The sequence below is a fragment of the Callionymus lyra genome, chromosome 7 (genome assembly GCF_982586985.1).
Source record: "Callionymus lyra chromosome 7, fCalLyr1.hap1.1, whole genome shotgun sequence".
In the NCBI taxonomy this organism is placed as follows: domain Eukaryota; kingdom Metazoa; phylum Chordata; class Actinopteri; order Syngnathiformes; family Callionymidae; genus Callionymus; species Callionymus lyra.
Window position 1 is genome coordinate 23,366,685 of NC_141824.1, and position 15,790 is coordinate 23,382,474.

Sequence of the window (15,790 nt, forward strand, 5' to 3'; positions counted from 1 at the left end):
GTACTAGGTAAGTAAGTAAGTAAGTACTTTTTATTTGTATAGCGCTTTTCCAGACCAGGGTCACAAAGCGCTTAAACAATCAAAACAATATTCAATAAAGTATATACTTTAAATGTCAAGATAAAACTGATAACATAACAGGAGTTCCAGAAAATCAAGGAAAAAGCCTGAACAAATAAAAACGTCTTAAGATGTTTCTTGAAGGAGTCAGTAGACAATATATATAATACATACAAAGGTACACACTCCAAGTCTATAGTTTAGTTTTGCAAGTAAACTTAAAGTTTACTTTCTATTACACTATTCTCTATACTACAAATGTAATATGTCTTTATTTAAAGTAAGTCATTTTTCTAAAATGCACTACATTAAACAGACTGACAGCCACCTTAAATTTGCCAGGCATAAGCTCTGACCACTTTGCCACTGGATGTAGATTCTGGCATTTGGAAGTACAAGTATAAATCACTCTAATATTTTGAAGTATAGTATTTCAAAAGTGAAATTCAAGTATGTTACTTAAATTTTAGTATGAAATAAGTACACTTGAATAAACTTATTTTTGCAAAGGTAATTTAAAGTACTATGGTACATAGTGGTATAAACTTGTATCAACTAGTCAGCTTCTTAAACAGGTTGGAAGTGCAGTACATGGAACTCAGACCTGAGATGAACTATATGAGCCCACAAAGAAAGTGGGGCATTAAAACATTAACTTTGTCTTACACCAAGTCTGGAACGGGACTTGGACTATGATCACCTTCATAATCTTTGTGGAGTCAAAGTGTGTAAGTAAGTAATTTATATTTGTAGAGCACTTTTCCAGACCAGGGTCACAAAGCGCTTAAACAATCAAAACAATACTCAATAAAATATATGCTAAAAAGTCAAGATAACGCAGAGATTAACACAGGAGTCTCAGAAAACCAAGGGAAAGCAAAGTCTGCACAAATAAAAATGTCTTTAGATGTTTCTTGAAGGAGTCAGTAGATCCATCAAACACAGAGAGAGAGGAAGATCGTTCCGAAGCTTAGGAGCAACAGCCTGGAAGGATTTCTCTCCTCTGGTCCTGAAGTATGTTCAGGAACCATCAGTAGATTCTAAACAACAGACCTCAGAGCCCGAGCTGGGGTGTAAGACTGGATCAGATCAGTGATGTAAGGAGGAGCCTGACCATGAATTGCTCTGAAAGTAAGAACCAGCATTTTAAAGTTGATCCTGAAAGAAACTGTCAGACAGTGAAGAGATTTAAGGATCGGAGAAATGTGAGTTCTTCTTAAGCAGGTCAGAATTCTCGCTGCAGAGTTCTGAATCAACTGCAGGAGAGACAACTCCTTCTTGTTAAGACATGAAAAAAACTGTTGCAATAGTCCAAGCGAAAAAACACAAATGCATGGATTATAAACTCCAGATCATGCTGTGACAACATTTTCCTAAATTTAGAGATTTTTCTCAGTTGAAGGAAACAGTTTCTGGTCAGTTTTCTGCAGTGTTGAACAAGAGACATGTCTTTGTCAAATACAACACCCAGGTTTCTCAGGCTCAGTTTGACAGACTGACTTAAGTCACCCAAGTACTGACTCAACCCTGGAATCTTATCATCAGGAGCAAAAACAAAAGTTTCAGTTTTGTCCACAGCTGCAAACTGTTTTCACTCAGTCATTGTTTGATTTCTAGCAAACAATTGACTAAGGTGTTCATTCTCTGGGGCTCAGTTGGATCAAAAGAGCAGTAGAGCTGGATGTCATCAGCAAAAATGTGGTAAGAAACATCCGGAAATCTCTGAATGATTTTACCCAGGGGAAAAAAGTACAGCAAAAATAATAGGACCCAGAACAGGACCTTGAGGGACTCCACACAACATATCAGTATGGCCGTCTCCGTGATGTTGTGTATAGCATAGGCTTAATGGACATTTTTATACTTGTATGGAAAAAAAACATGACTAACGATATGAATTAATTCTTAAATGACACAACATTTAAGACGTAATCTACTTCACAGAAAAAATATAATGTATATTTTTGTGAATTAAAACTGGTATAATAACAAGACAGTTCCATCTTTAAAAGCTCTAATAATAATAATAATAATACAAAAACACAGGAAAATAACAATAATAAGTTTATTTCAATAAGGTGTACAGTATATCACTAATCAAAGCTAGCGGAACACAGTTTATCAATCTGGAGGGACAACTGAAACACATCATTCAACAGCAGCATTATTGCCAGATGCAACATGCCTAATAAAGCAGAGCCACACAGAAGGAACCCGGACTACTGTTAAATGATTTATTAAGAAGTGTTTCCGATGTTTGGTCAGTTCAGATAACACGTAACTGGATGTTTGGCTAGGATAAGGCATCACTATAGTGTGTCTGGGCCTCTTTGGCTTAATGGTTTGAATCATAAGGTAAAGCATGAATTCATGAAAGACATCTGAGCGCCACAGTATGAAGATATCCAAGTTTGTCTACCTGCCACTTGTATGATATGTGAAGTGAATATCTTAAAACAGTCCAAATCAGGTCAATCTGACCGTCAGCAGAACATTTACCAAAATAGTGCACAGATTCATGCTAATGGCTTTTCAGCAAAGAGACGAAGAAAAGGAAAAAAACTTCATCTCATTTGAATGTTTACTAAGAGCAAGACAACACCTTTCTTTCCTGTCATTTAGAAAGTCTATTGTGGCATCGACAACATGCCCCAAAAACTGCGACACATAGCTTCATTCAGCATTTCTCACAAATATACAAAACACCACAGTTTTTTTTTAGCAGGAAGACGTCAAAAAAATCTATTAAGTTGAACAAAACAGTCTAAAAATATTTCACAAATCATAAACATTGCTCAACATTTATAAAATACAAAGTTAAACAACCTTAAAATCTATGTGTATCTCAAGTATCTTTAAAACTGCTGTTGTGAACTACAAGTTATATATAAACGTATTGCTTCTCTGCTTGAACTCAAGATTTGAGCATAAATAATTCAATCTCGTAAGTACTGGCAAGTTTTTCATTTTGTTGCCAGTGCTACATGATTTGTAGACAGTAAAGTATAAATCCTTAATATTCAAGTGGAAGGATTCTTCAAAAGGAGTCACAATTTTCCTATTTGTAATATTCATAGGTTAATCTACGAAAGTAAAAAATCATGTAGGACATCATTGAATTGTTCACATGTTCAGAAGCCATTTTGGGAATCTGCTCCAAAGACAAGAATGCTTTTCTTCTGCCATAAAAGTGCAAATATGGACTTTGAGATGATTCCCTAGGTAGGGAAAAAAACTGGACTTGAAGAGGTTTTTAAAAATGAAGAATATCTTCTTTCAGATGCTTGAAAATTGGAACAACTTCCATGACTTTAAAGAAAGTGCCATCCTGACACAACTTCTTTGTATATCCTTGCACTCAATTTAAAAGATCCTAATTTCCTTCCTTAAAACATCTGACTACTAAAGTAAATATCATAAATAAAATCAAACACAACATCCTTGTTCCTGAGATGAAAAAAAACATTATTATTGGCAGAAGTCACTGTGACTGGTACACAGTCTTCCTGACAAAAGTCGAGGCCAATTATCTCCTGATGTCTGTTGACACAAAAGCAGTGAGTACATTTTAAGTCGATAAACTAACAACAAACCACCCGGCTGACGCTTTGTTTGGCTGGAGGAATGTGGCCACACAAACGACGGCTTCGATTACATATTTGGAGTAAACGAGTACTTCAACAAACGGTACATGTAGAGTGGGGGGTTTTACCATTAGATGTGTAAAGTCAAAATAAGTCCAAACCGAAGCAGACATTCAGAAACATGAGAAGCTGCGATGTTGAATGTGTTAGCTCAGAAGCTAGCTTGATTGTTGACCTCTAAGTTGGAGAAGGATCCCGGTAATGGGGAAGCACACTATGGTTTTGGAAAACTGAAACACAGTAGGGCTAACAAAGATGTAGCAACATTTAGTCAAAAGTCAAGTCAAAGGTGTCGTTCTGGGCAGCTGTCCGTCCTGACAGATTGACACAGATGAGCCCACCCCCACAGATATTTTAGTAACACTTCACTTCACAGAGGCCACACTAACATTTGGCCACATGGTGTTCTTTACGATTGCAGTGATTGGGTCACACAACACAGGGACATTTGTCCAGGTAACATGGCGGCTGCAGTCACAGTCTGAAGAAAGGGATTGCTGTCAAATAAGGCCCCGCAGTATATTGAGCAGTGTATATAGATCGTTCTGATTTCCCTTAGCAAAAAGTAGTATACTTGAAGTTAATGTTGTCAAGTCTGTATAAGTACAAGTAAAGCAAGTATACTAAATTAGATGTACTTGTAGTGTACTAAAAGTATACTAATTTGATACTTCTTCAGACTAGATAGGTACATTTTACATTTACAGAAGCAACTTTCAAGTATACTCATCTCTATACCACCAGTGTACTATGTATGCACTCCAAATCTATAGTTTAGTTTACAGAAGTATATTTAAAGTATACTTTAGGTACACCGTTCTCTATACTACCAATGTCACGGGTACAAACTTCTCGTATTTTGTTAAGACGCAATAGATTTAACAGTAATCTAGTGGGACACGAACCAGCAACCTTAAATTGTCTGTTTTCTGCCAACCACTCCCATGATCCTTTGCACTGTTTAATTCTGGACCTCAATAATACAGAGCTAAAGAATTTTATAAAGTGTACTTGAGTATAAGTATAAATCGGTGTACAGTATGTAAATAGTAAACTTCCAAGTATAGTACTTAAATTTTAGTATAAAGTGAGTATATCCATAGAACACTTGAATATACATCTTTTTGCTAAGGGTTAAAATCCACTGATTTAAAGTGACGGTTGTTGTGATTTCTTTGTATATATTATATATGAATATATCAAAGGTACTAAAAGTGTTTATGGCAAGTGTGACGATATAATTCACCAGTTAACTTCAGAATGACTGAGTGAAGGTGCAGGACATAAAGAGTCACAGGTTTGATATCTTGCTACTCTGCCTCGGTCTTGGCAGCAGGGGGCGCTGCAGTCGCAGAGATCAGTCGAGCGGCCTCCTCCTGAGGCTCCAGAGGTCTCCCCCCAATCCCATCCTCCCCGTCCCCCAGCTCCAGACCCGCGGTGGACGGTCTATGAGACGGAGCGTGTCTGGGTCTCGCTCTGTGCCGGCGAGGATGCAGGAAGAGCGCCGGGTCAGGCATGGCGGTCGGTTCCTCCGGACCCAAAACCTTCTCCACGGGCACACACTCCCTGACGTGCTCGCCTCTTGAAGACAGCCGACTCTTACGTTTGGGTTTGACCACAGGAGAGGAGCCAGAGCCCCCTGAAGGCATCTGTAGAGAGTTCTGCTCTAAACCGTACTGGAGTCCCTGCCTCTGCAGCGCCCTCTGCTGGTGAAGTTTCTGCTTGGCAGCGTGAAGCTGGAAGGAGAGATACGCAGCGAGCTCTGTTTGTTTCTGCAGTTCGGTGTTGAGCATCGTGGAGCAGTGGCTGCGGCGCTTCAGCTCCTCTAAGAAGTGTCGCTCCTTTTCCTTGAGATTGGCTCGGAGGGCTCCCACCAGCGCCCCCTTGTGGGTCAGTTCCTTGCGAAGGTCGCCTAATGTGCAATTCCGGTCAGCCAGTCGGTCCTCGACGTCCTTGCAGCGGATTTCCAGACGATCCTCTTCCTCCTGCAGCTCTGAAGACAAAAAAACAATCGATTATATGATGTATGAGAAGTCTCCTCCTGCTTGGTTTTTTCTGAACTTGAAATTCACCTGATGCAGCCGTTTTGATCAGAATTATATTAAACATGCAGCTTTTGTTGTCTATATGTGGGACAAGGACAGATTTAACAACTGTGCACATTTTTCAACCACTTCATGTGTTGCAAATTTAACCTCAAGTTGGTTTTTGGCCTCATAGCACGTCAATACAGAAGCAAACTTGAATAAGACATCCTTTTTTTGTTTTGTTGCTAAAGTTACATCAAAGTTCATTTATTTTATTGAATTCTGTGTCTTCTAAAGCCATTTTTTCTATCTCATAACCTTCTTGGAAGAGTAATACATTTAAAAAATGCAGGAAAATACCTCAGATGTTAAAAAACAACAAAACAATATGAAGCCAGAAATTATTTTTGCTAATGCAAGAAATGGTTATGGTCAACCACAACAAGACATATGGTCTTAACAGTGATCACACATCCAGGTGTTTCCTGTTGTCAACCTGGAGGAAGTGCCTTCACTTTACTGTCTTTATGACCGGAATTAAAACAGGTCCCCTCCATCCCAGAAAAACTCCAAAGTTTATTCAGAATCACCTAATCTTGTGAACTCCTACAACAAATAAAACAAATGGCTGCGATACATCAGGGGTGTGTATTGGCAATAATCTATTGATACCATCCAATTAAAGGGCAACGATACGATATATTGAGAAACTGTAGTAACAAGGATATATTTGTAGTATTGTCCGAGTACTTGACTCCGGCGTTGCAGAATTTACAGACCACATGACTGCTTTCATTTGTATACATGTCCATACATCAGCTTTAAAAGCTGCTGGAGTCGACTGTATCCTCTCGTCCTCAGTCATCTTATTGTTCTTTTCTTGATTTTCCTTCCATCTTGAACAAATGCTGTAAATATTTGCATGCGTATTGTCAATAAAGAAATCAATACAGTGACCGATACCATTTTGTGAATAAGAATGTCGCGATATTAAGTGTATATTTTTCTTACACCCCTAATGAACACATTGTGCATTCTTTTGGCTTGTCTTCAACATTATTATAGAGCACAGCGATGTTCTTCCACCGTGTAGGGTTAAACAAAAGGCAGTGAAGACAACAATGAAGGAGGCTTCAATGTAGAGTAGTTTTTACTTCTAGCAACACTCCTCTTTGCCTTAAGAAAGTCTTTGTTTGCAGCTGGACTCCCTTGAGGTGGACTGGAGGTAGGAGGAGGAGGGGAGACTTGGACGGCCTGGATCTGCAGCCTCCAGCTGATTGAGCAAGAGATTGGACCGCAGAGAGATAAGCTGCCCGGAGGCTGACAAAGATGCCTCGCGAGCAGAAATGGGTCAGAAAGAACGAGGAAAGAATCTCAAAGTGGAGTTGGAAGAATACTGTGGTTGAATACTGAGGAACTTTACTATAAAAATTTAATTTGGTTTAATAAAAAATAGCATTCTGTGAAGAGATCAGACAACAAGGAGCGACTTTATCTTTTCAAAAATATGTTTTGAATCCTTAAAGACCCATCAGTCTCAAGTCACCACACCCCTGGCTGAGATCTCACACTCGCTACGGAGAATTTTCACATGATGTCGACGTTACTCTGCATCATCTCCCCTCCTCTCTGTCTGCACCCGACAAGCTTCCTGCCGCCCGGTCTGGTGCCTTCATCCCTCCATCTCTGCTTCCTTTTTCCTCCGACTCCACTGCACTCTCATTCTCAGTTACGCTCGTAAACAGACACTCCCTGTGGGACGGCGAGGAGAGACGGGAGCAGGGAGATAAGAAAAAAAAAAGAAAAAAAAGGAGGGATCAATTTGTCAGGAGAGGGAGGAGAGAATCGGGGGATGTCCTAGCATGGAGCTGAGGTTGAGGATGAGGAGTTGAGTGATGCTGCAGGCTCTTTGTATTCTGCTCTCTCCATTTTCACTCCCGTCTCTTCACTTGCATATTTATTTGGCCGAAACGGGGGGAAATAAAACATTAAGATGGATGTGAGTAAGTCTGTTTTCTTTGAAGCTCTGACCTGATTTAAAGTATTTATGTCACATCCTCATTAAGGAGACCATTAACACAAGTGCACATAAATTAAAGTGTGTTTTGTCACTGTCACTGGCTACTGCTGGGGAGAGCAGATATACTCTGGTGTTGCTCATGATGCAGAATAAGAGAAGTGATTTGACAACACTAGGTTTTCTAATCCTATTGTCTTTCCTCTTCCCCTTCTCCTTATGGCGTACAACAACTAAAACAATTATAAACAATCTGTTTTTACCTTCTCTGGAAGAAATTGAAGAGTTTTTTTTAGTTTTTTTTTTAAACATACCTATTTGGCTTCTGCCTTCTGGCTGCAGCTTCAGGTCGTTAGTCAGCTCTAGAAGAGACAGGAAATGTTAGTCCGTTGTGAATTTAAAACAAGTTTGTGCATATAATAAATCACAGGTTTCATGAGGAAAGAAGATGAGAATTGGAGGAAACCTAACCTAGCCTTACATAAACCTGATTACACTTACACCCCAGCTCGGGCTCTGAGGTCTGTGGATCAGAATCTACTGATGGTTCCTCACACACGGTTCAGGACCAGAGGAGAGAAATCCTTCCAGGCTGTTGCTCCTAAGCTTTGGAACGATCTTCCTCGCTCTTTGCGCTTGATGGATCTACTGACTCCTTTAAGAAACATCTTAAGACTTTTTTATTTGTTCAGGCTTTTCCTTGATTTTCTGGAATTCCTGTTGTATTATCAGTTTTATCTTGCCCTTTAAAGTATATATTTTATTGAATATTGTTTTGATTGTTTAAGCGCTTTGTGACCCTGGTCTAGAAAAGCACTATACAAATAAAAATTACTTACTTACTTACTTACACCTAATACTTTCAGCAGGGAACAGTATGAACTGATTTTCCTCTACAATCCGACATCCAAGGCAGAGTCGACATACAACCAATAAACGGACTCCAAGCCAGGGTGTCGCTTCAATAGCATGCTCAAGCGCACATATGCCAAAAGAAAGTTCATTATAGCCTCAAATTTATAGTAATATCGTTTTACTTTGACACTTCCTATTTGTCCCACTTAGTTGCTCAACTGGTCAATGCCAACGCTGCATCGCTTAAAGCCACCTCCTCCACAGCAACAGTCACCAGATTGTAAGCTGCGTTATCTGGTACGACACGCTTGAGTTTGTCTCCCGTTCCATTGTGGATTGCCTTTTTGTCCTTCTTTGTTTTTTTGTTAGTGCCAGTGTCTGCTTTTCGTCAAGTGATTCATTGTGTGAGGTTCTGTCAAATGCTGTCTTTGTTTTCCAGGTTTCCTGAGTTTGATATTTACTCAGTTCTTAGTGCACTTAAGACTCTTTACTTTGGATTTTGGATGCTTTTTCATTTTGTCTTAAGCACACGACAACTTGACACTGGTAGGCTTGTTCCTGGTATATAAATCTTTATAGATTAATAACTGCAAGGTGTCAATCCATGCAGTCTTGAACCTTGTTTTCTCCTCCACTACCCTGGCAACCGACCTTGTCTTCTGTACCAGCAATCATTCGCCTACCTTTATCATGTTTAATATTTATTTTCCAATAATACTGAACAATATGTCCAATTCCAATTAGTGCACAGTTCCACGACAAGATTCTAATTTTGTCATGTACTCTATGTGAAAATGATTTGGCCTCCCCTTGGTGATTGAAAGCATTTGTTGGTGTCACTGACCTTCTACAGGAATTCAGTGGATCCAGGTTGTCTGCTTATATGTCCCGAGTTGCTGAGAATTGCTTTTATTAAGAGAGAACGCTGACTTACAGGATTATTTTACCAACTTGCTGTAACAGATGCTCCGTGCACTGTCCAGCACATTTTTAATGAGATGATACATTATTGAAGATACAAAACAAAAAGTGACTCAGCAGAATATTATACAAGAGATACACGTTTTAAACTGAAAATGCCCTTCATGTTTTTATTTCCAGATTTAAGCCAATATTTTCATTTTATTGACTTTGAAAGTAAATCCAGGAAAATTAATTCTAAAGATTCAGGTGAAAGGAGAAGATAACTAGCTTAAACTGCAAGCAGGATATTTTCAGCAGAAGAATTTAAATCCATAATCCATCAAAGTTTATTTTGAAAACGTGAAACAGTTTCTGACATGATCATCTTAAACCATAATTTCTGGCATAGTTATTTTGGAGGGACTATATTTAATGCTATCATCATGTGGGCATATCAAGTCTGTCACTCACAACACTGCTGAAGGTTAACCTCCAAAGAGAAATTGTGTTACCCTTGTCACTCATGCCGACTCCAACATGAGGCCATTTTTAGCCTTCGGTTTATCTCGAACGTGTCTCCTGTCGCAGGTTTATCTACTCTTTTTTCTTTATATTTTCATTTATCAGTAGTTATTTTATCTCTTGAGGTGTCTAGAGCCTGAATATTATTATTTGAAAAGCAATGTATTAGAAAATAATTGTAAAAATAAAGGTCTTTCTCTTACAAAGTAAGTTTATTTTGTTGTCTCTTTCTGTAAATGCATACACATCTTTGTGACATTATTTCTACTCAAGTGATTTAAAAGTTTATACCTATAAAGACCTAAAATTCCATTTCACTATGCTCAAAATACATTTGAAAGCTCCTCCTATTTTGTAGTTCAACATTTGCCATTTTTCTATTCAGCTAAATCCAAACCAAAGAAAATGGTTCCACTGTTAGCATGCTAATGATAAATGTAGCCTCTTGATAGTTAGCATCTTAAAATGTACTTACAAATTAAATATAAATTGAATTAAAGTATTAAAGATCACACTGAAATGTTAGGATTACAGAAAACAACAAATACTGCACTCTGTCATATAAACTGTTTGTACATTTGCAAATAAAACAAAATTAAACTCCTGAGAGATAGCTGGCTAAAGCTAATGCTATAACCAGAAACTAAAAGTAACAAGAAAGCAAAGTAGTAAAGGGTATAGATATATGATGATGTCTAGCAAAAAATAAGCCATATTCCACACAAATCCAGTGACAGTTTCATGTGGGAGTGTTTTAGAAAAAGAAGCTCTTCTGTTTTTGTGTCATTATCTTCACTCACAATAGCCAGAAGCTTCCGCAGCCATTTCTTCAAACAGCAGCTTCTCTGTTTTAATTAGAAACTCAGCAGGGAAAACCAATGTAGAGCTTTGAAGTGAGCGGAGTCAACATCTTTATCATCGGGGTTTGAGCGTGGAAACAGAAAAATTGAGTGGGGAAACTTACCCAAAAGGCTAATTTGTGATGTTAAGGACGACACGTTTTTTGGTGAATTCATGTCATAACAATGTATATGTTTGTTGCTCATGTTTGATAAAAGGAAAAAAAAACGTTACACATAAATGAAATAATGAGAACCTTTTTTATTTCTGACTTCCTTTCTTTATAATTGCACGTGTAAAATGTTGTTAAAAGGTTAATCCAAACTGTTTAAAAACGTTAAAAGGTAAAGAGACTTTATGGACTTTTAATAATTGTTAAATATTTAGAGTTAATGAATAATTAAAAATAATTAAATGCATCACAGCAAACAATTCAAGATTTTGCCACAGCTTGGTTCGATTTTTCTCTGTAATGTCACCACAAAATAAATCCTTTGTTGAGTTAACACTGGAAATAAAAGTTAAGGATTCTGAAGTCCATTGTTAGCATTCAGGTCAAGAGTTAGCACTTTTTTTTAAAGCAAACATTTTCCTTCTACTTCACTGCACTGATTATACATTACACATTGTTATGGTTTTTATGGAACAGAATTAGTTTTTTATGATTTTCCTTCCATGGTTTTGCCCCAACTAACCTTTGTTAAACCTTAAAAATAAACGGTACGACGACCAAGAACAATTTAATGCAGGTGTTTCTCCATTAATGGTCTACGTCATTGAGTGCAGGCAAAGCAAGGGACTGAATTTTTGTTTAACCTCAGCTACCCTAAAATAAAATTAGACAGTTGAAATTAAGGCCCCGAATTGAAGGCCTGTCAAGCAGTGAATACACAAAACAAAACATCATTAGCTCGACCTTGCAGTGACCTTCCTGAATACATGCGCTAGCTAGGACCTAAAAACTGCTGTCGTCTCTATTTTAATAAACAAGTCTGCATTTAATAAAAAGGGAAAGGTTTTTTTTTAACTACACCTGACATTTTCTTTCATCGTGAACGCCACTATTTAATGAGAAAATCCCCTTTGATTCTACAAAATGCTTAGTGGGATGTGACCGCCATGTGGACGGTCTCTGGACATCTCTGAGAGACCAGGGGAAAGGACAAGTAAACAGCTGGAAAAAGCATTTCTACTCAAAAACACACACACACACACACACACACACCCCCCCACACACACACACACACACACACACACACACACACACACACACACACACAGCTAAATTGAGCAGATGTGATTGTGTAGTGGGCTACAGAGTGATTGTGGGGGTTGTTTTCTCAACAACTGGTATCAGTCATTTCTCAGCACACACATGTGCACGTAAACACCCTCCCTCCCCCTCTGGTAGATTTCATTTTTGCGCTCATATGGATTACCAAAGCTCCAGGATCTGTGGATTAGCTGTGGTGGATATGATCCTTGCGAGCATTAACATGTGTGCACTGGACGGCTTGATTAAATGTGTCCATTAGACCCTCAACAGGAAATGATGTCATCTACAGGAACTGCAGGATGACATCACTTCTAGTCATTGTCTGGTATCGACTGATGTTGCAGACGTGTTTCATTATTTTCTTTAAAGGGGAAATTCTGGTCAGATGCATGTGAGAAACTGCAGTAAAACTAGACACGAACACAAAAAAACACATATTGAAAAATATATTCAGTATTTGTTTCAAGTACAGCGAGAAAAAAACCCTTAAGTTGGATCAGGTGCAATACCAATGGATTCTGAACATCAATGAGCACAAAAGGTGCAAAAAAGACCAATTAAAAATAGAGTTTAAAATCTTATTATATCAGTCCAATTGGCAGAGGTTAGAGAGAGCATCCGAGCGGATTAAAAAACAGGAGCAAAGCAGCTTAGAAACGAAACGTAATCATCTGACGAACAGAATCCCTGAAAGATAGGACAATTGATCAAATAATGAGCTTGTACTTCTAGTCTCTCATCGAAAGCCACGTTTTAATTCAACTTGCTTCTTTATTTGACCTCATTTATTTTGTATAAATGTTTTTTTTTCTGTCTGACTGTTGCAAAATAAAGATGGTCTTTTTGCTCTTAAGGTACTGAACTGCTGACTTTGTCCTTTGTGTTTTGTGCCAGAAAAAGCTGATGTAAGCAGATGAGCTGAAAAGCTAAAGAAGAAAAAAAAATCTAAGTTTCTAAAGCACATGTGTCGATCTCAAGGCAGGATCTGGTTCGCAAAGTCGTTTTTAGTCGGATAGTTGGCTCCAAATCAAAGTAGATTAAAGTTCATGTTGATATTTTGACCTGTAAAGCGGTCAGTTTTTAAGATAAGACAAGATTATCCATGTCAGCTATTATACAGACACTTCCGATTAGAGTGAGATTTATGATGAAAGAAGGGAATTTGATGGCAATGTGTGGTAAAGACAACTAAATAATCCAAGAATGAAAAGACTGTATTACAAACAGACTCACCTGAGCATCGTTTCTGCAGCGAGAGGATCTCCAGGTGAAGACCCTGAAGCAGGGTCAGGTGTTCTTGTCTGAGGAAGACCACGCTCCTCTCCACACTCTCCACCTGACAGGTAAGACTTCTCTCAGCCTCCATGGTTGACTCTGGGATCACAAGGATTGTATGATTGGAAACAAAGAAAATAAAAGGCAGGAATTTGTCATACATTTACAGTTATCAGCTGCAAAGAATAATATTCACAGATCAAAGAACAAGGTAATAGTTGTATTTTCATAAGAAAATATTGATACACGTAAGCATTGCAATGTTTTCATCACTTTACCTTATCAATATTTTAAATATACACATAATATTAAATGTTTGGGTGAGTTTCAAATCACATTTTATTTTTATTATCGTTATTTGATGGTTTAAAAAAAGGATATATAAAATAAAAAGATTTGGATTTACAATTAACATGCAAATTTCCTCTGTGTTTGTTCATTTAAGTATATTACAATTCAAGTACATTACATCCTCTTCAGCTAGAGGAATAAGCAATTCTCTGATATGACTGAGGACAAGAGGCTACAGTTGACTCCAGCAGCCTTTACAGCTGATGTTTGGACAAACTTTGGTTTCAAAACAAATTAAAGCAGTTATGATTTCGTCAAGAGTCATGTGGTCTGTAACACCAAGTACAAGTCAAGTACTCGGACAATTCTCAAAATAAATCCTACTGTTCTGCAATATATATCGCAAAATATCGTATTGCTGCGCCTGTATCGTGTTACACACCGCGAACCATATCAAGCTTGTCGTCTTTCTCCTGAACCTACTTTCCGATCACAATTAAAAAAACATCTCAGAGCATCAGTACGATCAAAAAATACAAGTATAGTCTAGCAACCCTGATCTGTTTTATCTGCTCAGGCTCCATGTCTCTTGAATTATTAATGCAACAGTGGCTGGCTGACCGGGTTAACAGTATAATAGGCACTTTGATTATGAGTAAATCATTGTTAGGTGGGAGACATTTCCAGGACACTTCACAGTGGATGCATCAGAACTCGAAAGGCAGGGTTTCAATCCGAGCATCTCCTAGACGTGGGCACCCTGAGGGGATCATGTACTTTAACTGATACCTCATTTCATGCAGTGAGTAACCAACAGTTTACCAAATAGTTTAAATATCTTTTCCACTATTTCATAATAAAGTTGTTTGTTTGCCACAGAAATTGATCATAAATATGTCCATAAATGTCCACTATTTTAATGTATATTGTGACATTTTAGATTATATTTTTGGTCAACAAAAAGTATAGGTAAATAATGTAGTTGTACACAATATATTAATTTTCCATTTGCTCATCGACTGTCTCTTGGTGATTTAACTGTTTCAACACAAACAAACATTGAACATGAATACGACACAAGGAAGATCAATACAAACTTACAGCGTGATGGATAAAAAACAACAACACTTACCTTTAAAATCCAGCTGTTAACCGCCAGTATTGAGTAAATAAACCTGACACACGTGATAAAAAAGCTGCTGGTTCAAAGCCCACTGGATGCGACATTCACCCGCGGACATGTTCGCAGCTGCGGCGTCTGCTCCAGTCCGTCCTTCGACGGAACCGAACCGGCATTCTGAGCGAGCATAGTCTTCAGTATTGTCAGTATTCCTGCAACAAAAGCGGACGATGGGAGCGAGAAGGAAGTCTGCTGTCAACTTGCGCATCAATCCGCAGTGAGGTGAGGAGAATCAAAGTATCGCGTCGAGACCACGCGAGAGTTGGTGCGACGGGTGAGTCAGCTGATCCCCATTTTTTAAAAATATATAAACATGAAAAGCAACAAAAGAACCAGCACGCTCATATTTGCAGCTAATTTATTAAAACGCTATTTAAGTTATAATCGTTGTTTTTAACAAGTCAAAGGTAGTTTTTCCCAAAAATATTAGATTTACAACGAAATAATTCGGTTAAAATATTGGTACTTGAATTCAAATGTGAGGCACACATTATTTTCAAAGTTCTTCTTAAAATATATGAAATATTTAAACTATAAAGTGTAGTAATGATGTTTATATGGCCATTGAACAATAAATCCCAACACTTCATCTAATTATTTGGCCTTTTGAAGGTACTTTAACCCAGTTTTATTTTTTAAGAGAAAATGATTAAAATTAAATTAAATTAAAATGTGTTTGATGTCGAAATTTACAATTTTTGAGGTAAATAAACGACAATGTTGTCTGAGAACTTTCCTCTGGGGTTGCAGAATTCACACACCACATGACTCTTGAGTCAAAGTCGTAGATTATTTCATTTTGTTTTGAAACAAAATATGTCCCAAAATAAGCTTTAAAAGTCAACTGTATCCCCCTGTGCCCAGTCATCACAGGATGCAAATGTTGATTTAAACGCAGAG

General features: G+C 37.9%; 1 protein-coding gene across 1 annotated transcript; it reads right to left on the bottom strand.

The window, feature by feature from the left end:
* Nucleotides 1-2,172: 2,172 nt before the first annotated feature.
* On the bottom strand, nt 2,173-15,076 carry ccdc92ba (coiled-coil domain containing 92Ba). Its single transcript, XM_087795546.1, has 4 exons — nt 14,843-15,076; nt 13,378-13,518; nt 8,063-8,110; nt 2,173-5,697 (listed from the first exon to the last, which is right to left on the bottom strand). The coding sequence occupies exons 2-4, from the start codon at nt 13,508-13,510 to the stop codon at nt 5,015-5,017; spliced, it is 864 nt and encodes a 287-aa protein (XP_087651672.1). The 5' UTR covers nt 13,511-13,518; nt 14,843-15,076; the 3' UTR covers nt 2,173-5,014.
* Nucleotides 15,077-15,790: the final 714 nt, after the last annotated feature.

What these genes read in the sequence shown, in the direction of transcription:
- ccdc92ba (XM_087795546.1), bottom strand. Translation starts at nt 13,510, where the DNA reads ATGGAGGCTGAGAGAAGTCTTACCTGTCAGGTGGAGAGTGTGGAGAGG. An exon ending in GCTGCAGAAACGATGCTCAG is followed by an intron (nt 8,111 to 13,377) that starts GTGAGTCTGTTT and finishes TGTCTCTTCTAG; the next exon opens with AGCTGACTAACGACCTGAAG. An exon ending in AGAAGGCAGAAGCCAAATAG is followed by an intron (nt 5,698 to 8,062) that starts GTATGTTTAAAA and finishes TTTTGTCTTCAG; the next exon opens with AGCTGCAGGAGGAAGAGGAT.